The sequence below is a fragment of the Somniosus microcephalus genome, chromosome 9 (genome assembly GCF_052327205.1).
Source record: "Somniosus microcephalus isolate GS21.2 chromosome 9, FLI_Smic_1.0, whole genome shotgun sequence".
In the NCBI taxonomy this organism is placed as follows: Eukaryota; Metazoa; Chordata; class Chondrichthyes; order Squaliformes; family Somniosidae; genus Somniosus; species Somniosus microcephalus.
Window position 1 is genome coordinate 44,289,680 of NC_140995.1, and position 23,708 is coordinate 44,313,387.

A 23,708-nucleotide genomic window follows, 5' to 3' on the forward strand; every position below is an offset into this window, starting at 1 on the left:
CCTTTTACATTCATATCCAAGTCATTAATGTAGACCACAAACAGCAAGGGACCCAGCACTGATCCCTGTGGTACCCCACTGGCCACAGGCTTCCAGTCACAAAAACAACCTTCGACCATCACCCTCTGCCTTCTGCCACTAAGCCAGTTTTGTATCCAATGTGCCAAGGCACCCTGGATTCCATGGGCTCTTACCTTCTTGACCAGTCTCCTGTGCGGGACTTTATCGAAGGCCTTACTGAAATCCATGTATACCACATCCACTGCGTTACCCTCATCCACACACCTAGTCACCCCCTCAAAAAATTCAATCAAATTAGTCAGACATGATCTTCCCTTGACAAAGCCATGTTGACTATCCCTGATTAATCCTTGCCTCTCCAAGTGGAGACAAATTTTGTCCCTCAGAATTTTTTCCAATAATTTTCCTACCACTGATGTTAGGCTCACTGGCCTGTAGTTCCCCGGTTTTTCCCTACTACCCTTCTTGAATAATGGTACTACATTAGCGGTTCGCCAGTCCTCTGGCACATCCCCTGTGGCCAGAGAGGTCCTGAATATATGTGTTAGAGCCCCCGCAATCTCTTCCTTTGCCTCACACAGCAGCCTGGGATACATTTCATCCGGGCCTGGGGATTTATCCATTTTTTGGCCAGCTAAAACCGCCAATACCTCCTCCCTCTCGATGTTAATATGTTCGAGCATATCGCAGTCCCCCCGCCCTATTTCTATGTCTACATCATCCTTCTACATAGTGAAGACAGATGCAAAAAATTCATTTAGAACCCCTCCTACATCTTCTGGCTCCACACACAGATTGCCATTTTTGTCCCTAATGGGCCCTATTTTTTCCCTGGTTATCCTCTTACCCTTAATATACTTATAAAACATCTTAGGATTTTCCTTTATTTTGCTCGCCAGTGTTATTTCATGGCCCCTCCTTGATCTCCTAATTTCTTTTTTAAGTATCCCCCTGCACTTTTTGTACTCCTCTAGGGCTTCCTCCGTCATTAGCCTTTTGTATCTACCAAAAGCCCTCCTTTTTTTCCTAATCCATTCTCGTATATCCCCTGACATCCAAGGTTCCCTGTGGTTTTTGGAACCACTCTTGACCTTTACGGCAACATGTTGCCATTGTATGATCTCAATCTCCCTTCTGAAAGCCTCCCATTGCTCCGATGCGGATTTTCCTACAAGTAGCTGATCCCAGTCCATTTTGGCCAGATCCTGCCTTATCCTATTAAAATCGGCCTTCCCCCAATTTAGAACCTTTATTTCCGGCCCATCCCTGTCCTTTTCCATGACCACCTTAAATCTTACCATATTATGGTCACTATCACCAAAGTGCTCACCTACTAGCACTTTTTCCACTTGGCCGGCCACATTCCCTAGAATTAGGTCCAGTACCGCCCCCTCTCTTGTAGGACTTTCTACATGCTGGCTCAAAAAGCTCTCCTGGATGCACTTTAAGAATTCTACACCCTCTGAGCCTTTCACACTCTGACTATCCCAGTTAATATTGGGGAAGTTGAAATCCCCCATTATTATTACCCTATTATTTGCACATTTCTCTGAGATTTGCCTACATATCTGTTCCTCTATCTCCCCCTGACTGTTTGGAGGCCTATAGTACACTCCCAGCAAAGTGCTTGCCCCCTTTTTGTTTTTAAGCTCCACCCATATGGCCTCATTAGAGGACCCTGCTAATATATCATCCCTCCTTACTGCAGTAATTGACTCCTTAATTAATATTGCGACACCCCCTCCTCTTATACCTCCCCCTCTGTCTCGCCTGAAGATTCTGTACCCCGGAATATTGAGCTGCCAGTCTTGCCCCTCCCTCAACCATGTCTCCGTGATAGCAACAATATCATACTCCCATGTGTTTATCAACACCTTCAGTTCATCCACCTTATTTGCAAGACTCCTTGCATTAAAATAGATGCCATCCAGCCTTGCCCTTATATATTTGCCCTGTCTACCAAGCTGACTTGTTTTTTTCTCTATAATTGGCAGCACATCACCCCCTATTTCAGCTCCCCTCTGTATCCCATCCCCCTGCCAAGTTAGTTTAAACCCCCCCCGAACAGTGCTAGCAAACCTCCCCGCAAGGATATTTGTCCCGCTCTGGTTCAGGTGCAACCCGTCCGACTTGTACAAGTCCCACCTTTCCCAGAAGCAGGCCCAGTGATCCAGGAAAGTAAAACCCTCCCCCCTACACCAACTCTTTAGCCACGCATTCATCTGCTCTATCCTCCCATTCCTATACTTACTATCACGTGGCACTGGGAGTAATCCAGAGATTACAACCTTCGAGGTCCTGCTCTTTAATCTGTTACCTAGCTCCCTAAATTCTTGATGCAGGACCTCATCCCCCTTCCTTCCTATGTCGTTGGTCCCAATGTGGACCACGACCTCTGCCTGCTCACCCTCCCCCTTAAGAATGCCCTGTAGCCGCTCAGTGACATCCCAGACCCTGGCCCCAGGGAGGCAACAAACCATCCTGGAGTCACGTTTGCGGCCACAGAAACGCCTATCTGTTCCCCTTACGATAGAATCCCCTACCACTATTGCTCTCCCACTCTTTTTCCTCCCTTTCTGAGCAGCAGAAGCGTCCCTGGTGCCAGGAAGCTGGCTGCTGCTGCCTTCCCCTGGCAGGAACAAAGAAAGAACAAAGTGAGAGAGAAGAGAAAAGTTCAGAGGTACCCCTGAGTTGGTGGGGGGGGAGGGGGGCAGGGGGTAATAAACACTATCAACTACAGCACAGTCATAGCAGTTTGAGAAGAGACTTGAGAACCATGAAGATAGCTTTGCTGAGATACCAGATGGTGATAATTTGTTTAGTAGGAGGCCGTCGTTGATGTAAGGAGGCTGATTGGCACCATCTAGTACACCCTGCACGCTTGGGAATCCTTTCAGTGTGCTCTGTCAAGCTGATGCGTCCTTTCTACATGGAAAGTGATGCAGGTCTTGCTCTCTGCAAACATAGCCCCTGTCACTTGGTTGATATAACTATGGACAGCAGACTGGAAGATGGGCCATATGTCCCCTGCAGCGGCTTGGAAGAGTCTAGTTGCATTAAAACTTAATGCAGTGATGACCTTTCTTATGATGCAGAAATGGCGAAAACAGTTAATGTACAGGTAGGACTTAGTTTATAAATGTGTCTCTGAGGGGAATGATGGGTGTATAGATAACATCAAAGGTGTAATTTTTATCGCCTCATGAATTCATCTTTTTAATTCAAATCATGCACTGCTATTCGAACTCCCACAGGTATTCCCATCCTGAGGACATTGTTTCCTCCAGTGAAATTGCTGCTGCACAATTTTTATCATAAAAGGAATGGCATTAAAAGTCTTGCAATGCAAAAAAATCTGCTCTCTGCTGCAGTAGAAGTTTATTCACAAAACAGATTTACCTAACTGTTCAGTGAAAAGAAATTAAACTTTTCTACCAACATTCAAAACTGTAATACAAAAGCAAGATACTGCGGATGCTGGAAATCTGAAATGCAAACAGGTTGACCAGTTCTGATGAAAGGTCACCGACCTGAAACGTTAACTCTGTTTCTCTCTCCACAGATGTTTCCTGACCTGCTGAGTATTTCCAGCATTTTCTCTTTTTATTTCAAAACTTTAATACAGCTTTAAGAAACCTAGGCCAGCTCAACACTTGAGCACCTCATAGAATTATACAGCACAGAAGGAGGCCATTTGGCCCATCATGCTTGTGCCGGCTCTTTGAAAGAGCTATCCGATTAGTCCCACTCCCCTCTGGCCTTTCCCCATAACCCTTTTATTAAATCTGCTTCCTCCACCCGTTAAGGCAGTGAATTCTGCATTACAATAACTTGCTGCATAAAAAATAATTCTCACCCCCCCCCCTCTGGTTCTTTCATAGTCCTGCAAGTGTTGCCTTGTTCACTTGTTTCATACAGGTGAACAGCATTATTGAGGAAGGAGCAAAACATGTATTGAAGCTTGCAACATCCTCCAGGGCAGCCGAACAGAAACTTGCATTTGCATAGCGCCTTTAATGTAGTAAAATGTCCAAAGACACTTCATAGGATTATCAGAATTTGAGACTGAGCCACGTAAGGAGATATTAGGACAGGTGACCAAAAGCTTGGTCAAAGCGGTACGTTTTAAAGGAAGAGAGAGAGGGAGAGAGGCAGAGAGGTTTAGGGAGGGAATTCCAAAGCTTTGGGCCTAGGGAGCTGAAGGCACGGCCACCAATGATGGAACGATGAAAATTGGGGATGTGCTAGAGGCTAGGATTGGAGGAGCGCAGAGATCTCGGAGGGTTGTAGGGCTTGAGGAGGTTACAGAGATAAGGAAGGGTGAGTTGCTCCTGATCATTTTCCAGTGAGCCCGGCTGGAAGGTGTGTGCGGATGTCGGGTGGAGTTATCATGTGCCCCTACATTTAGAAGGGCTGCCAAAACTTGCTTTTCAGGCTCACACATGAAGAACTGTAACTTGGAGGGGTTATTGAGAGGAAACATTTTGGGGAAAAAATTGTGAACGAATTCAAGTTTGTTAAAATCTATGCTGCCAAACGTCTGATTTTTGCTTTGTTTATAGGCGGTTCTGCAGTTTACACCCATAACTGCGGTAATGCCAAATCAATTCTTTCACTCCATGAACAGAAAAACAGGTTTCGAGATTGATCCTGGCAAAATAGGTTTTCCCTGAGCCAGCAACTTTGACTATTTTCTAACTGAATTTCATTTGCAACCAACCTCCCAGCAGTTTCTGTTTAGTAAAAACTATTGATTCGGTTTAAGATTCATAATCCTCTCTCTCTCTCTCTGTCTGAGAAGTTTGCAATCATTTGCTGTAGACTCGTACAGTTTGCTCAAAGGGAGATTGTTTTGTCAAAAAGTCAAAGGTGGTTTCAATTAAAAATGTTTTGCTGTTAATCTGACAGGTAATGAAATGTTTAACTATTCAAGACGCCTAGAAATAACGGTGCTGTTTTGAATAATTACTACTTCAGATTTGAACTATTATTAGTTCAATGGCCAAATATATGCTACAGTATTTATGCTGGTGGAATTTATCACCTATTGTATGGGAGCCATTATCATCTTTGCACAGTTTAATTATATAAAACTAAGTGTTAAAACATATAATTACAATTATACCACAGCAAATGCACAGCTCTGGTTTCCATATTATAAAAGGAATATAGAGACACTGGAGAAAATGATTTACAAGAATGGCACCAGAACTGAGAGGCTGAGAGACAGGAAAGGCTGAACAGGCTGGGACTCTTTTCTCTAGAAAAGGGAAGGCTGAGGGGTGACCTGATAGAAGTCTTTAAGATTATGAAAGGGTTTGATAGGGTAGATGTAGAGAAGATGTTTCCACTTGTTGGGAAAACCAAAACTAGGGGCTATAAATATAAGATAGTCACTAATAAATTCAATAAGGAATTCAGGAGAAACCTCATTACCTAGAGAGTGGTTAGAATGTGGAATTCGCTACCACATGGAGTAGTTGAGGCGAATAACATTGACGCATTTAAGGGGAAGTTAGATAAATACATGAGGGAGAAAGGAATAGAAGGTTATGCTGATAGGCTGAGATGAAGAGGGGTGGGAGGAGGCACGTGCGGAGAATAAACACCGGCATAGACCTGTTGGGCTGAATGGCCTGTTTCTGAGCTGTAATTTCTATATAATTCTATGCAGTAATCTCATACTGTATTTATAGACCAACCCTGCCCACTCTACATACACGCAAACATATGCAATTCTACTTCTGTGAATGTTGCATCCTCAATTGCCATCAACTCAATGCATCTTTTTTGCTATTTAAAATGTTCATGACTCTTGGGTTTAGTACTTACCGGTAGCCATTTACAAGATCTGCACACGTTGCGTTGTTTTGACAAGGTTCGGATGCACACTCATTGACTCCTCGTTCACAGAAATCCCCTTCCCAGCCTGGAAGACACACACACTGGTAGCTCTGTGCAGGAGGAAAAGGAATTGCATAGATTCTTGGATTAAACTCTTTTGGAAACAGCAATCTCCCCACTTCCCCTTAGCATAAAATTAATTTTGCGCTTCTGTTTGCAAACTTTTGGATTCAAGGACACAATTAAATGTGTTTCTAGCGAGAAAACAGATTGAGGAATATGGTGCAAAGGTCAATAAGTGAGGTTAATTATTCAAAGGAAAGCAGAGTTGTTGGGCCTTATTGCCTTCTCCTATTTGTAAAAATTCTCATCTTCCATGTTCTTGTAAGGAAACATTCACATCATTTACATAGAAACATAGAAGATAGGAGCAGGAGTAGGCCATTCGGCCCCTCGAGCCTGCTCCGCCATTCAATGCGATCATGGCTGATCATCCAAATTCAGTACCCTGTCCCTGCTTTCTCCCCATATCCCTTGATCCCTTTAGCCTTAAGAAATATATCCAACTCCTTCTTGAATATATTTAATGAATTGGCCTCAACTGCCTTCTGTGGTAGAGAATTCCACAGGTTCACCACTCTCTGGGTGAAGAAATTCCTCCTCATTTCTGTCCTAAATGGCTTACCCCTTATCGTTAGGCTGTGACCCCTGGTTCTGGACTCCCTGACCATCGGGAACATCCTTCCTGCATCTAGTCTGTCCAGTCCTGTCAGAATTTTATAAGTTTCAATGAGATCCCCTCTCATTCTTCTAAACTCCAGTGAGTGTAAGCCCAATCGACCCAATCTCTCCTCATACGTCATTCCTGCCATCCCAGGTATCAGCCTGGTGAATCTTCGCTGAACTCCCTCCATGGCAAGAACATCCTTCCTCAGATAAGGTGACCAAAACTGCACACAATACTCAAGATGTGGTCTCACCAAGGCGCTGTACAACTGCAGCAAGACATCCTTGTTCCTGTACTCAAACCCTCTCGCTACGAAGGCCAACATACCATTTGCCTCCTTAACCGCCTGCTGCACCTGCATGCTTACCTTCAGCGACTGATGCACAAGGACACCCAGGTCTCGTTGCACTTACCCTTCTCCCAATCTATTGCCATTCAGATAATAATCTGCCTTCCTGTTTTTGACACCAAAGTGGATAACCACTCATTTATCCACGTTATGTTGCATCTGCCATGCTTCTGCCCAATCACCCAACCTGTCCAAATCATCCTGGAGTTTCTCGGCATCCTCCTCACAGCACACACGCCCACCCAGCTTTGTGTCGTCTGCAAACTTGGAGATATTACATCTAGTTCCCTTGTCTAGACCATTAATATATATTGTGAATAGCTGGGGTCCAAGGACCGATCAATGGTCCAACCGGTCCAATGGTCACTGCCTGCCACTCGGAAAAAGACCCGTTTATTCCAACTCTTTGCTTTCTGTCTGCCAACCAGTTCTCTATCCAAGTCAATACCTTGCCCCCAATCCCATGTGCCTTAACTTTACACGCTAATCTCTTTTGCGGGACCTTATCGGAAGCCTTTTGAAAGTCCAAATACACCACATCTACTGGTTCTCCCTTATCTATTTTACCAGTTACATCCTCAAAAAATTCCAGATTAGTCAAGCACGATTTACCTTTTGTAAATCCATGTTGACTTTGTCCGATCCTGTCACTGTTTTCCAAGTGTTCTGCTATTACATCTTTTATAATGGACTCTAGCATTTTCCCCACTACCGATGTCAGGTTTACCGGTCTGTAATTCCCCGTTTTCTCTCTACCACCTTTTTTGAATAGTGGGGTAACATTAACTATCCTCCAATTCATGGGTACTGTTCCAGATTCTATCGAATGTTGGAAGATGATCAGCAATGCATCTACTATTTCTAGGGCCAGACTCCTGGCAGATTCATTAGAAAAGTGACAAAGACTATCGCTCATTCAAACCCCCAATTCCATCAAAGATATGAAAACTCTTATTGGAAAGCAATGGCACAAATAAGGGCAGAAGTTGGATGGGTAACATCTGGTCTGCCTGATTTTCCTGATTATCATCCCTTTTCAGGTATATTTTTTATTCCTATGTGTCCTGCTTAGTTTCTTTCGTCTAATTTCTTGTTTTCCTATTTCTCCTTTGTTTGCTTTTTTCATGTTCAATTTGCTTCTCCTTCCTCTCTCTCTATGTCTTCCATTCCTCATCCACTTGTATTTTTATCTGCCACTTGCCACAAATGGGCATCCACAATATAGTTAACACATCTATTAAAACTGACAGCAGCTGTTTGCCTCGGCCGTTTCTGCAAAGCACAACCCAGCAAGGAGGACAAGGCTTTAATCAGCTCAACTAGGAATAGAAGTGAATAATCGAGGGTGCCTTCAACATCCCAGAGCTCACTGCATTAAAACAGAATACATCAGGGAACAGCCTGGATAAAAAATGCTTTGAAAATTAATTGCCAGGTTATACTCAATGGATGCAATTTTGACTATGGGCGATAGTGTAAAACAGCTGATATCGGATTACACAGGATATACGGCACAGAAACAGGCCATTCGGCCCAACCAGTCCATGCCACCGTTTATGCTCCACATGAACCTCCTCCTGACTTTCCTCATCTAAATCTATCAGCATAACCCTCTATTCCCTTCTCCCTCATATGCTTGTCTAGCCTCTCCTTAAATGCATCTATACTATTCGCTTCAACCACCCCCTGTGGTAGTGAGTTCCACATTCTCACCACTCTTTGGGTAAAGAAGTTTCTTCTGAATCCCCTATTGGATTTCTTGGTGACTATCTTATATTGATGGCCTCTAGTTATGCACTTCCCCACAAGTGGAAACATTCTCTCTGTATCCACTCTATCAGATCGAACGCATGAGAGAATGCGTGCACCAGTTTCAACAGAATAATCAATGTCCCAATCGGATCAGCCGCTCGTTAGACATCTCTCCCCATTTTTATTCCATTGACTTAAAAACCAAAATGAGACTGAGTGCCACTGGATAGTATATCACAGTACAACTGGCTGGCAGTCAGTGTTGGTCTTTTATAATGAACTGATTATCGACTGCTATGGAAAATCTATTCAACTTGTGTGACATACGAGAGGTAACGATGATAAGAGCCCTCAAGTTAGGCTTCCTGTGACAAGCTATGACAGAAGGCCTACTGTGGATATTCAATTGAGTTAGGACCTGATAGTGTTTTGAGTGGGATGTGTAGACATACACAGACCCTTAATTCTTAATTTTTAATTGTGATATATATTGAAATGCTTTGCCAGGCCAAAAGGTTTTTTTCAAAGTGAAATGTAAAGTTGTCACTGATGAGGCGACATGGAACTTGCTTTGATAGACAACAGAGATAAACAAACCCCTTTAGTTTTGCAGACATCGTGGGGGTGATTTTCATTCAGAAGTCGGGAAGGAGGCGGGACTACAACTTTCGGGGTTGTAGTCCCGCCTCCATCGAGATGCGGCCAATCCACGCGATTTTAACTTGATTGACCTTGTTGAGCCTGCCCAGCGGGCTCAGCAGGCCAATTAAGGGCCACCCGGCAACAGGTGACGTCACAGACTGAAATTTCATCTGTCAAGACGTTTTGACAGATGAAATATCAGTGTTTCACAGCTGTTTGAAGCAGTCTTACTTCTAACCTGAGTCCTTCGACACAGACTCAGTTAGAAATCTCACCGGCACAGAAAGCTGCAGGCTGTCACTTTTGACAGTTCGCAGCCATTCTGCTTTCTGTGCCGATTAGATGATGGACTCCCGAAAGCTACAGGAAGGAAGGCTGAAAAGGTAAGTACAGGTAATTTAAACTTCTTTACACACTTTAGACACACCAAACACACTTACCTTTGCACTCATGCACCCATCACTCACCTGAACACCGACATCTCAACCCCTCCAATTCCTTTAACCCGACGGCCCGACTCCTCTAACTTGGCGTGGTTTGGAGCCGTCGGGAATCCCACACTTCAAGCTTTAAAACAGGGATTAGGCTAAAAACTGCCTGTTAACTAATTGTCACTGATCCCTTCCCGCCTCGGGTAGGCGGGTCCCAGTGCGGGGCAGGTACCCGCCTCCTTTGAAACTTACATGGAGGTGGGTTGGGGGGCGGGATGGTGTCGGGACCCCCGAATTCGGGACTTTAACCCCCCGCACACCTCCAATCCCGACTCCACGGGTCAATGAAAATCGACCCCCGTGTCTCTGATGACTTTTCGGAGGTTAAAGGGGAGAAGTCAAAACTTTGAAGTTTTGAAACGCAAAATACGACGTAACCCATGAACCGCAACCAAGTGGTTTTCTGCCACTTTTGTAAACTTTAGTGAATGAACAGTTTTGGGCTGTGATAAAGACAACTAATGGATAGCGACACAGGATGTATTAATGTGAACGTTTGACTGCTCAAACAGCTCAAACCGAACATTAAAGGAATATTTCACTCTCTCTGAATTATTGATTTACTGCAAAAGGCAAGGAAAACTGTATAAAACACAGTGGCTAAAGAACATCAGCACTGCAGTCGGAAGGTGGTGGTTTGGCCAGTCGTCTCACCTATGAAGATCAGGCTGCAGTCGGAAGGAGGGGCCTGGCCTATCTTTTCACTTACGGGGACCTACAATCAACGCTGGACTGATCATCCGCGGATGGTTGTATGTATGATTTCTTGTAACATTATTGGTGAACTGCTCGAACAGTGGTTGGGGTTTTGAATCTGTCTTAGGAACAATAAAAGGTTAAAGTCAGAACCCGTGTGTCTGGTGTAATTTCTCATAAGTCTCAAGTCCGAACTCTATAACCTGTTGGACAGGGCGAGGGGTAATTCCACACATCTTACAGATTTCTGGTAATTTCGGAAGTGTAAACTAGACACAAAAGCCTAGAGGTTCCAATTGGGTTGGTGTGAGAATCGCACCAGTATTGACTTGCAGTGCGCTGGCCCTGTGCTTACACTCAGGGTCAGTGACCTTTGGATAAATTAGGTAAGCTCCAAGACTAGGAAAGGCCTGTGAGTGGGAGCGCTCCCACTGGTGGGCAGGAAATCATGTGCTGCTGCACCATTTCAGAGTCCTGAAGCAGCTTAAAGGGGCAGGTATCAGGATTTTTCAAATTTGTAAGACAAAATCATATCTGTAAGCCGTGTAAGAGGCAAAGTATACAAAGTATAGCCTTGTTGTCTCATGGCGCTACAAAAAATTCTCTTGGAGGAAGTGAGGCAGAGGAGGAGGGGGCTCCATTCAACAGATCCCTCTCCTCAGGCCCCAAGAACCACTGCCTAGGGGAATGAAAGAACGCATGCACCAGTTCCAACAGAATAAGCAATGTCCCAAGTAACTGAAGGCAATGCAGGAAGGAGTTTAATAACCTGAGCAGCTCAGCTAAGGTGGAGAAAGTGCTGTTACCTCCCATTAGTTCAGTCTACTAAGCTTGTATGGCACTTACATTACCTCCCTCTCATTCTGTCATAAAGTACCTTCAATGCTTACCATGCAGATCCTTTATGCAACTACACCAACAACTTGCATTTATATAGTGGCTTTAATGTAGTAAAATCTCCAAGGCACTTCACAGGAGCGTTTTATAAAACAAAATTTGACACCGAGCCACATATGGAGATATTAGGACAAGTGACCAAAGGCTTGGTCAAAGAGATAGGTTTTAAGCAGCGTCGTAAAGGAGGAAAGAGAGGTAGAGAGGTGGAGAGGTTTAGGGAGGGAATTCCAGAGCTTAGGGCCTTGGCAGCTGACGGCACGGCCACCAATGGAGGAGCGATGAAAATCGGGCATGCGCAAGAAGCCAGAATTGGAGGAGCGCAGAGATCCCGAGAGGTTATAGGCTGGAGGAGCTTAAAGAGCTAGGGAGGGGGGATTTTAAAACAAGGATGAGAATTTTAAAATTGAGGCGTTGCCGGAATGGGAGCCAATGTATGTCAGCGAGCACAGGGATGATGGGTGGACGGGACTTGGTGCGAGTTAGAATATGGGAAGCAGGGAATGGACATATGCGGTAAGCACTGAAGGTACTTTATCCCTCCAGCCGAAACCATGTGATCTCCTAGGAAGCGAAAAACCAGATAAAAAGCCAGGCCAATTTAGGGGGAAAAAAATCTGGGAAATTCCTCTCCGACTCATCTAGGTGATCAGAACTATTCCAATAGAATCCGGCATGATGAATCTCTGCCCCAGTTCCTAATCAGTGATGATCACTTTCCACCTAAAAGTCAGATGTTACTGTCAATAGTCCACTTTACACAATTATTTCCCAGTTTTCTGGTGTGGCAGCATTCATTATTAAAATTTATGTGGTTCGTAATAGATTTTCATCACTAGCAAAACACACATTAGGACTCCAGCCCTGATCTCACCCGCTTTTGCATCTTCCCCCTCTCCCGATCTATGTCTAGTTTTAGACTCAAGTAAAAAGAGGCCTTCCTATGTGGATGTGCTGGTTGCAATTCCCTTGGGAAGAATACGCGACACGATTCCAGAATGACTTCTTGTTTTCATTCATTTTTTAACTCAGCAACAAGTGAAGCCAACACCGGAGGAGGACTTTTAATTGTTTCTGTGGTTCTGTTCCAAAAATATGTACATTAAATCACCTTGAAGGCAGTTCAAGACTGGAGTGAAAAATCCTGTTTTAATAATCAATTGCAGGGAATTTCTTTTAAGTGCAGCTGATGTGACATTAGCGTTGGCCACGATTACATTTGGCTTAAGATGAACCTTAGTTACCTTGTCAGTTTTTTTTTGCATACAGCTCATCGGTGCCTGGAGTGACTGTCTCAACGAAAAGGTCACGTTTATTCTTGGAATGTTACAGAGCTTTGACGAGAAGCGGCATGGGTTTCACTGAGGTAAGCTGAATCTATGCACTTTATTAAAATTCAGGAAAAATAAAACATCCTTCCCTGTTCCCTCAGGTCTTCCCAGGTCATGACGAGTTTACCTCAACCCCATGCAATCAACGCTACACAGAAAGACGTTTATTCTTGGTCTCCCTACATGCATTTTGATACAGATTCTCTAAACACTCCAGCTGGGAGGCGACAGTCACAGTTACATAAAACACTGACAGATGACATTTGAGGTTGTCTACACTCTTACTAACTCCTACTGATACAAAGAGGACTTATGGCCATTTCTAAGTTTGATAAATCAGAATAAGAATTTCCCACCTAATAATACAATAGCTAAAAAGGTCAATGCTCCCTTCCCCAAGACCTAAAAAAAAAAGGAGGTAATCTTAACTCTTAAATGTCAAAGATGGTCCCTGTAGGCCATAAAAAAAAGATTTCTCCTTAGCTTAGCATTTTAAAGGTGTTCTGATAGGAAATCGTTCTCTACAGAAACAGGACAAATACTGTGGCTGCTCGTATCAGATCTCTTAAGCAGCTGCAAAAAGGTCAGTAATATTGTCCTGCTGATGAAACCCAAGCCTAATTCTGGCATTGCCACTTATCAAAATCAGCTTTTCTGTGGTCTCTGCATTTACAAAAACAAATCACTTTGAACACAGAAAGACAGAAAGAGAACCATTTGTCGGGAAATCTGAAATAAACATTTTTTAAAAGGCAAATAGATCAGTTATTTGGTGTGCAATTCGTTGAAATTATCATTGGGGTCAAAGATCTGAGCCAGTTGTAACAAATAAGTTCTTAATGGATATAACCAGAAAAGATGTGTTAAAATCTGTTTCGGTCTTTATTGGTCCGGATTTTCCGACCTCCCGCGGGTGTGTATGAGGTGTGTACGCAAGTGCCGGATTTAGGAATGCGAAGCACACGCGCTAAAACCCAGCACTTGCGATCTGTCAAGAATCCTCTTGCCCTGGAGAAGGGCCTCCGCGGGCAGAGAGTTCTGCTTTCTTCACAACTTCCACCCGCTGAAAACCTTTAAAACTCTTACACCTGGTAAAAGCAGGCATAAGGCCTGCTTTTACCAGCCTAAGGCCTAGAAATTCACTATAGCCCCGTTTGGGGCGCCAGCCTCGCCAGGGCCGGAAGCAGTCACGGCCGCCCGCCGGAAATTCAGTTTGCGCGCCCCAGAGGGCATCGCAGCGCTACTGGAGGCGCCCCGCATCCCTCTTGGGGCGCTGCAGCTGAATATCGCTGCACAACGTGTTGCAGCGCCACACGCTGCGGCACGGCGCGCAGCGGTACTGCAGGCCTTCCTCCCCTTCTTAAAGGGGAGGGGCCTTGTGCAGCGCGATCCATGAACGCGAGTGCTGGCAAAAGAGCCCGGCACCAAGGAGAAGTGCCGGGCTCTTGGAACGCAGTCAGCACTCCGCGGGGGGGGGGGGGGGCTCAGGATGCAGGGGACGGCAGCGCGGAGAGGTGCTGGCAGGCAGCCAGCAAAAAAAATGGCTGCCCTGTACCTCTCCTTTAATTAGCGCCTCTACCGCCGCAGGTAGGCCCCCCTGATCCGGTCGCAAATAGCGTCCGGCGTTAAAGCAGGGGGCGCATCTAAATATCGCGATTGGGGTGTTAGCGGGGCGCTGTGCACACCGATGACGTCATCGGTAGCGGCGCAGTGCTAACGGCTAGCGCCGCCATTAGCATCCCGCTGAATTTAGCGGGAGGCGTGGCCAGTGGCTTCCGACCCACTTAGCGCCCTCTTAAGGCGCTAACGGGTGGCGCAGCCCACTGAATTTCTAGGCCTAAATGTTTAAAAAAATAAAAAAATACATTTTTTTCACTCATTTATAATTTAAAAATACTTTAAAAAAGGTAAGTTTATTTTTAGCCCCGTAAACAACTTGAATGATTTTTTTCAAAAAATTAAATTTTTGTTTAAAATATTTAATTTAATGTAATTTGAACTAATTTTAAAAATGTGATTTTAAAAAAAAATTTAATATTTAACTTTTTTAAGTGATTCCCACTCATAATTTTGACAGATCTGTGCGTAGAGACCTGTCAAAAGTGTGAAGGGGTGTTCCCTCTTTGATTGGTTCCCTATGGCCCACATGATCCCAGGGACGCTTGCAAACTACATGCGCTCCTGGGATACCTGGGCCTCTGTGCATTTCATAGAGTAGAAGCCCAGGATCAGAAGTGTTGGGACCTACGGGGCCAGCAGGAAGCCTCCGATCGGAAATTCAGGGCCATTATAATTATTATTGTAAAGGTGGAATTGAATAACATTTTCATTTTTTTCACAATGCTGTTGAGACAATTTTGCATAATGCAATGTAGACAAGAAACCTGCTGGAACCGCAGAGGTTTACAGCATAGAAGGAGGCCGTTCGGCCCATCAAATCTTTCTATGATGATTAATTCATTAGCCACCTGTGTGATACATGCAGAATATTGACTGACACTGCAGGTGAGCCCTCTGCCAGCCTGGATGAAGGCACTGTCAATACGATGTTGAGCACCATTAACCTTGACTGCTGCTGGTAATGCCAACCCTATGGTGTAGGTGGTCCTTGCGGCGGATGGCACCGCTCTCCAACTGGCAGTCCGATGCCACATGTCCGTGAAGACAGTTCCCCACGATCATTGCCAGGTAAGTGTACCAAGACCTGCAGATATGGTTGGTGATACCATGGTGGGTGTGGCTCAGGTGTCTGCTGGTCACCAATGTAAGAATGTAGATATGTTTTTACATTGCTTTTAAATACAGAATGAAGACAGAACATGAATTATAGTTAAACAACGTGAGTAGGTCAAAGTTGGTTTTAGCTCTGTGCTTGCAGATCCTATCTTTGATCACAATGACACTCCTGAGTAAAGTCATTGTTCAGGAAGAGCAAAGATATGAAGCTGACATAGCATTGGAACAGGAAGAATGCTTTGGAAACAGTAAGGTAACATTGGAAACAGGAAGATAATACTGGAAACAGGGAGATAACATCGGAGAAGGAAGATTACATTGGAACAGGAAGATTACTTTGGAAATAGGAAGATACATTGGAAACAGAAGGATAACATTGGAAACAGGAGGATAACATTGGAAACAGGAGATAACATTGGAAACAGGAATATAACATTGGAAATAGGAAGATAGCATTGGTAAAAGGAAGATAACATAAAAAGAAATCCAACGGTCTTCTATAGGCATATTAACAGTATGGGTTGTCAGAGGAGTTGTGGGGCCCATTGGGGACCAAAATGGAGATCTACTGTGGCAGCAGAAGGCATGGCTGAGGTACTAAATGAACACTTTGAATCAGTGCTTACCAAGGAAGAGGACTTGGCCAAAGCTACAGTTAATGAGGACGTTGTTGAGATACTGGATGAGAAAAAAAATAGATAAAAAAGTGGTACTAGAAAGACTGGCAGTACTTTAAGTGGATAAGTCACCCGGTCTGGATGGGATGCATCCTAGGTTGCTGAGGGAAGTAAGGGTAGAAATTGTGGAGATGTTGGCCACAATCTTCCAATCCTCCTTAAATACAGGAGTGGTGCCAAAGGACTCGAGGATTGCAAATGTTACACCCTTGTTCAAAAAAGGGGAGAAGGATAAACTTGGCAATTACAGGCCAGTCAGCTTAACATCGGTGGTGGGGAAACTTTTAGAAATAATAATCCGGGAGAAAACGAACAGCCACTTGAGCACGCATGGACTAATAATAGAGAGCCAGCATGGATTTGTTAAAGACAAATCGTGTTTGACTAACTTGATTGCGTTTTTTGATGAGGTAACAGAGAGGGTGGATGAGGGCAGTACAGTTGATGTTTTGTATATGAACTTTCAAAAGGCATTTGATAGAGTACCACATAATAGGCTGTTAGCAAAATTGAAGCCCATGGGATAAAAGGGGCAGCATGGATATAAAATTGGCTAAGGGATAGAAAACAGAGAGTTGTGGTACATGGCCGTTTTTCAGACTATACAGTGGTGTTCCCAAAAATAAAGAATGACTTGCATTTATATAGCGCCTTTCACGACCTTAGAACATCCCAAAGCACTTTACAGCCAATGAAGTACTTTTGAACTGAAGCCACTGTTGTAATGTAGGAAATGCAGCAGCTAATTTGCACACAGCAAGCTCCCACAAACAGCAGTGTGATAATAACCAGATAATCTGCTTTTGTGATGTTGATTGAGGGATAAATATTGGCCAGGATACTGGGGAGAACTCCCCTCCTCTTCTTCAAAATAGTGCCTTGGGATCTTTTACATCCACCTTAAAAAGTAAACAGGGCCTCGGTTTAAAATCTCATCCAAAAGAGGACACCTCCCATAGTAGCACTCCCTCAATTCTGTACTGGAATGTCAGCCTAGATTGTTGTGCTCAAGAGTCTGGAGTGGAACTTGAGCTCACAACCCTGTGACTCAGAGGCTAGAGTGCTACCAACTGAGCCACAGCTGACCCCAGTGTTCAGTACCAGGACCACTGCTGTTCTGATATACATTAATGACTTGGACTTGGGGGTACAGGGCACAAATTTGAAATGTGCAGATAACACAAAACTTGGAAGTGTATAAACAGTGAGGAAGATAGTAATAGACTTCAAGAGGACATAGAAAGGCTGGTGGAATGTGCGGGCATATGGCAGAAGAATGAAGAGAGACAATACAAACTAAATGGTACAATTTTAAGGGAGTGCAAGAACAGAGAGACCTGGGGGTGTTTGTGCACAAATCTTTGAAGGTTGCAGGGCAGGCTAACAAAGCAGTTAATGGGCCAGAAATTCGCGGCCAGAAGCATGAGTACGGTCGGGGTACTCACGCATCTGGCCGTTGGAAATGCTGGCGTTCAGCAGGAACAGCGCATGCGGGGAACGCCGGCATTTCCAGACCCGAGGTCTATTCACAGCGCGTGCGACTGCACAGGCAGCGCTTGCGCAGTGAACTTTGTGGATTTCAATGATGGATTCAGTGAGGGTAAGCCCTTAGAAGTTACACTTGAAAAAAGCAAGTGTAAAGTTGTTCATTGGCTGCGGAGGAAGGTATATTTTATCGTGGAGCTTCTGAAATGCAATATTTTTGTTTGGGAAAGGGAGGGAAGTTATTTTAAGAAATTTTAAGTAAGTTTTAAAGTTAAAATTTTTTTTTTTTAAAAGGGTTTTCAGAACGGTAGGTAGAAGGAGCAATTGTGGCTGTGTGAATGGAATGTGAGAATGAGTTATGTATGTATGTCCACATATATTCCTTTACGTATATGTATGTATGTTTTATATTCCTTTACTAATGTGTATGAATGTATGTTTTTAATTATGATTTTCCAATAAGTTACTTTCTCTGAAAGTCATAATTAAATAATACATTCATACACATAAGTAAAGGAATATATACATAACACGCAAAGGAATATATACAGACATACATACTTTCAGAAGCTCCATGATAATAAATATCTTCCTCCGCAGCCTCTGGAGCAACTGTACCCATGCTTTTTCATGTGTAAGTTGTAATGACTTGACCTCACTGAAAGCATTAATGAAAGCGGCGAATTATACTGCGCACGCACTGCCTGTGCAGTCGCACGTGTTCTGCCTCTGAACCCCTTCGTTCAGAGGACAGGAAATGCCGGTTTTCCCCACATGCACTGCGCATGGTGAAAACCGGCATTTCATCCAGCCAGATGCGTAAGTACCCCGACCGTACTCGCGCATTTGGAAGGGAATTACTGGGCCAACATTTTACATGTCAATAAAATGAAAAATTTAACAATTGCACGACTTGCCCCCTCGCATCTGCGACTGAGGGTCCAAGGAGGTGCATTGCGCAAGAGGTCATCATCGTACGTATCCTCACACTGTTCCCTTTGGGGAACTGTATGAAGTGGTGGAAGGATTTATGGCCGTGATTAACGCTCATTCCGTGACCGTAACCATCTTTGAACCAGCCATTAGGGTGGTTAGTCCTATGGCGGGAGGGTTTTACGGGCTCCCACAACCCATCTGAGGGGGGGGGGGCCACCAACACCCACGGACGCAAGTATCCCGCTGGATGTCCACCCAGAATTTAAAGTTGGAGCTCCGACTCCACTTGCCGGGACTGTCTGGAGTGGGGTTCAAAACCCTACTCCTTCTGGCCCAGCGGCGGGGATGCTTACTGCTACGCAAAAGGCCCACTCCGCACAAAAGGTGACACCCATACGTTTCCTGCGCCTTTTTCCTCCCCGTGACTGGAGCCCTATGCTGCCATTTCACGTTGCTAATCGGATTGGGCCTTTGTCATAGCGGTAGGATCCCCGCCGCTGGGCCAGATCAGGGTAGGGTTTCGAACCCCGCTCCAGACAGTCCCGGCAAGTGGAGTCGGAGCTCCGGCTCTAAATTCTGGGTTGACATCCAGTGGGATATTTGCGTCCGTGGGTGTGGGTGGCCCCCCCTCCTTGTATAGCTTGTGGGAGCCCGTAAAACCCTCCCGCCATAGGACTAACCGCCCTAATGGCTGGTTCAAAGATGGTTACGGTCACGGAATTAGCGTTAATCATGGCCATAAATCCTTCCACCACTTCATACAGTTCCCCAAAGGGAACAGTGTGAAGACACGTATGACGACGACATTGCTAAATAAATAAATGGAATTAAAAAAATTCTTTTAGGGCTTTTAAAAGTCTTTAAATTGCTTTAATTCTCTTTAAAACTACTTCAGATTACTCAAAATAATGTAAACATTTTAAAAAGTTTATAAAAGTTACCAAAATCTTCAAAAAACTTCCAAAAACCTATTTAAACTGCTGCTTTGCATGTAAAAATGCTTAGCAGCTTGACAGAAACATTGGGGGCGTGTCCAGTGAAACTGAGACCTCAAGGGGCGTGTCTCACTTGCACTGCACGCTCCTGGCTTCGCGCTGGCTGCACTCCTGGGCGGCGTGACGTCATACGCTGCCCGGGATTCTTCTTTCTGTTTCAGCAAGTGCAGGCGTCCCTGGAGCTGATCGGCAGGAGCGCGGGGTAAGTGCAAAAACGGGGCTGCAAGCCCCGTTCAGCAATTTCTGGCCCATTAAAGCATATAGGTTTCTGGACTTTATAAATAGAGGGATATAAAAGACAGGAAGTTATACTAAACCTATATAAACACTAGTTCGGCCCCAGCTGGAGTACTGTGTCCAATTCTGGCTTTGGAAAGGATACAGAAGAGATTTACTAGAATGGTTCCAGGGATGAGGGATTACAGTTACGTGGATAGACTGGAGAAGCTGGGGTTGTTCTCCTTGGAGCAGAGAAGGCTAAGAGGAGATTTGATAGATGTGTTTAAAATCATGAAGGGTTTAGATAGAGTAAATAAAGAGAAACTGTTTTCAATGGCTGACGGGTTGCTAACGTGAGGTCACAGAAATAAGGTGATTGGCAAAAGAACCAGAGGCGACAAGAGGAAAAACATTTTTACACAATGAGTGGTTTGGATTTGGAATGCACTGCCTGATAGGGTGGTGGAAACAGTAACTTTCAAAAGCGAATTGGATAATTACTTGAAGGGGAAAAAATTGCAGGTATATGGGGAAAGTGGGACCAACTGGATTGCTATTTAAAAAATCCAGCACAGACTCGATGGGCCGAATGGCCTCCTTCTGTGCTGCACTATTCTATGATTCTATGAACATTGGAAACAGGAAGATAACAATAACACCCAGCAAGAATTAGACAATGTGCTAGTTAAGCATAAGAATGCTTGTTTGCTAAAACAATATGAATGGGGGATACAAAGCAAAACTCAGTTAGAAACTTTTGCTACCTTCAAGGAGAGGTACCAAGTATAGGCTCAACAGGCAATGGCTCATGATTCCCAGGGGGTTCTTGACACATAAGTTTTCTAAGCATATGACAGGCATGTACTGCTCTGTATATAATCTAAAGATGAAGGTTTCGAAACAATAATAAATTTAAGAAAGAAAGACTTGCATTCATATAGCACCTTTCATGACATCCCAAAGTGCTTCAGAGCCAATTAATCTTTTGTAATATAGGAAAGGCGGCAGCCAATTTGCCCAGGACACCAGCGAGAACCCCCCTGCTCTTCTTCGAAATAGTGCCATGGGATTTTTGCACCCACCTGAGGGCAGATGGGGTCTCGGTTTAATGTTTCATCTGAAAGATGATGTAATGTATTATTACATGGTTTATCACATGGCTTGTCACATGGTTTAGTATGAGCATGCTCAGTTCGCTCTGGCCCAGTGAAACAAGCACCTTGACTAGCAACTCATCGTGTCTCTGTCCTTCATTTGTTGTACCCACATGTATTGCATTTTTGGTGACGAGGATGTGATTCCCAAAGCCATTTTTAGGGATCATGGAAGGACACAGTGTTCAATCTTCGCGTGGACATGTTTAAGGTGAATTTGTGACACCTGAACTGAATATTTGCGATATTTTACTGTTAACGCTGATGCAGAATTGTCTGTGCTTCGCCTTCACGTGTATGTATACATAGCAACAGTGGCATTGATTCTCACAGGTACACAGGCAGCGAGCTGGGTCACTGTTCCTTGGGATCAGGACAATCATGGCCTCGCCTATGGGATTCATCGGAAGCCTCGGCATGTATGACCGAGCTCGTGAACCATTCAGTTCTTACATTGAGCGGATGGAGATGTCTTTTAAGGCCAATAACATTAGTGAGACCAAAGGTGCAGATGAGAATGTTCAAGCTCAAAAGAAAGTAATTCGTGAAGGGAAGAAAGCAATTTTTCTAACGGAGATCGGGCCAGATTTCTACAGAACTTTGACAACACTACTTGCGCCAGGGAAAGTGAAGGAAGCATTGTTTGAAGAAATTGTTGAGAAACTCGAGGACCATTTCGACCTAAAGCCGTTAGAAACAGCAGAGCTTAGTACCAGAAACAAAAACAAAGTGAAACCATCAGTGAGTACATTGTAGCACATAAAAAGCTGTCTTTGCATTGTAATTTCGGCACATTTTTGGATTGTGCGTTGTGAGTTTGTGTGTGGACTGGTGGATGAACGCAAAAAGACCAAGGTCGCGATTTCCGCTACCTCGGCGGATCTGTGGTGGATGACGTCGATGGCGGGTCCCAACACTGCTGCTGCCACAAGCCCGCTCTGTTTTTTTTTATTCATTCATGGGATGTGGGGGTCGCTGGCAAGGCCAGCATTTATTGCCCACCCCTAGTTGCCTTTGAGAAGGTGGTGGTGAGCTGCTTTCTTGAACTGCTGCAGTCCGTGTGGTGAAGGTACTTCCACAGTGCTGTTAGGAAGGGTTTTCCAGGATATTGACCCAGCGACGATGAAGAATCAGCGATATACTTCCAAGTCAGGATGGTGTGTGACTTGGAAAGGAACTTGGAGGTGGTGATGTGGACTTGGAGTGCAGAGCGAGAGTCGGCGGGAATCGCGGGCTGAGCGGTGAGCAGTGAGTATAAAAGGCTCCAGAGAGCAGGTAAGGCCTCAGTGCGGAGCGAGAGTCGGCGGGAATCGCGGGCTGAGCGGTGAGTGGTGAGCGGTGAGTATAAAAGGCTCCAGAGACCAGGTAAGGCCTCAGTGTGGAGCGAGAGTCGGCGGGAATCGTGTGGTGAGCGGTGAGTATAAAAGGCTCCAGAGACCAGGTAAGGCCTCAGTGCGGAGCGAGAGTCGGCGGGAATCGCGGGCTGAGCGGTGAGCGGTGAGTATAAAAGGCTCCAGAGACCAGGTAAGGCCTCAGTGCGGAGCGAGAGTCGGCAGGAATCGCGGGCTGAGCGGTGAGCGGTGAGTATAAAAGGCTCCAGAGACCAGGTAAGGCCTCAGTGCGGAGCGAGAGTCGGCGGGAATCGCGGGCTGAGCAGTGAGCTGTGAGTATTGATGTGCTATCAATTACTCAAAAGACTGAGGTTAAGCGAGTAACTAACAGGCTTTTATTAACAAGAGAATGAAGGTGTGCCTCGAGTGGTCGACCAGTCCAGAATACAGAGGGACTGTGGAGCAGTCACCTTTATACCTGGACTCGTGGGAGGAGTCAGCCGAGGCATGTACAGACATGTACACAGTGGAATACAAACACCCACACAGGCAGGTATAACAGTGGTTTACCACATTCACCCCTTGTTTAAAAATGAGTCCGGCAGGGTGAAGTGTATTAAAAGTTTGTGTATTGGAGTCTCTCCGGAGGTCTTGTCTGCCGCTGTGATAGACGTGGCGACGGCAGGGGTAGTGAAGCTTCCGGCGTCGAGTCCCGCGTAGGCTGGGGCACTGGTGTGTAGTCCTCATGGGTGTCGAGCGGGTCGCGGGGCCCAGGCGTGCCGTCTTGCTGGGGTTGGATATTGGATCGTGGGGGGGTGGTGGTAGTGGGTAGTGGGATACTTGGGCCCCCGAGGGTGCGAGGTCTCGTATGGAGACTGTGTCCTCCCGCCCGTCCGGGTACGCAATGTAAGCATACTGGGGGTTGGCGTGGAGGAGGTCGACCCTCTCGACCAGGGGGTCCATTTTATGGGTCCTCACGTGTCTTCTCAGTAGGACCAGCCCTGGGGACGTCAGCCATGGCGGTACCGATGTCCCCGATGTGGACTTCCTTGGGAAGACAAACATTTTCTCATGAGGGGTGGCGTTAGTGGCAGTGCAGAGCAGTGACCGAATAGAGTGGAGCGCATCGGGGAGCACATCCTGCCAGCGGGAGGTCGGAAGGCCCCTAGACTTTAAGGCTAGCAGGGCGGCCTTCCAAACTGTCGCATTCTCTCTTTCCACCTGTCCGTTCCCCCGGGGGTTGTAACTGGTGGTCCTGCTTGTGGCAATACCCCTAGCGAGTAGGTACTGGCGGAGTTCGTCGCTCATAAACGATGAGCCCCGGTCGCTATGGATATAGCTGGGGAAACCGAACAGGGTGAAGAGGTCGTTCAGACATTTAATGACCGTGGCACTGGTCATGTCCGGGCAGGGGATGGCGAACGGGAA

The 23,708-nt window shown here is 45.3% G+C and overlaps 1 protein-coding gene across 11 annotated transcripts in view; it reads right to left on the reverse strand.

Moving 5' to 3' along the window:
- Positions 1 to 23,708, reverse strand: part of LOC147112361 (protein eyes shut homolog) — a 2,879,641-nt gene that overhangs the window by 638,803 nt on the left and 2,217,130 nt on the right. For all 11 annotated transcript variants that reach the window (XM_085996555.1, XM_085996552.1, XM_085996547.1 and 8 more), the window contains one exon: positions 5,854 to 5,975. In XM_085996555.1, the coding sequence (XP_085852681.1) occupies positions 5,854 to 5,975 (122 nt within the window). The remainder of the gene's footprint in view (positions 1 to 5,853; positions 5,976 to 23,708) is intronic.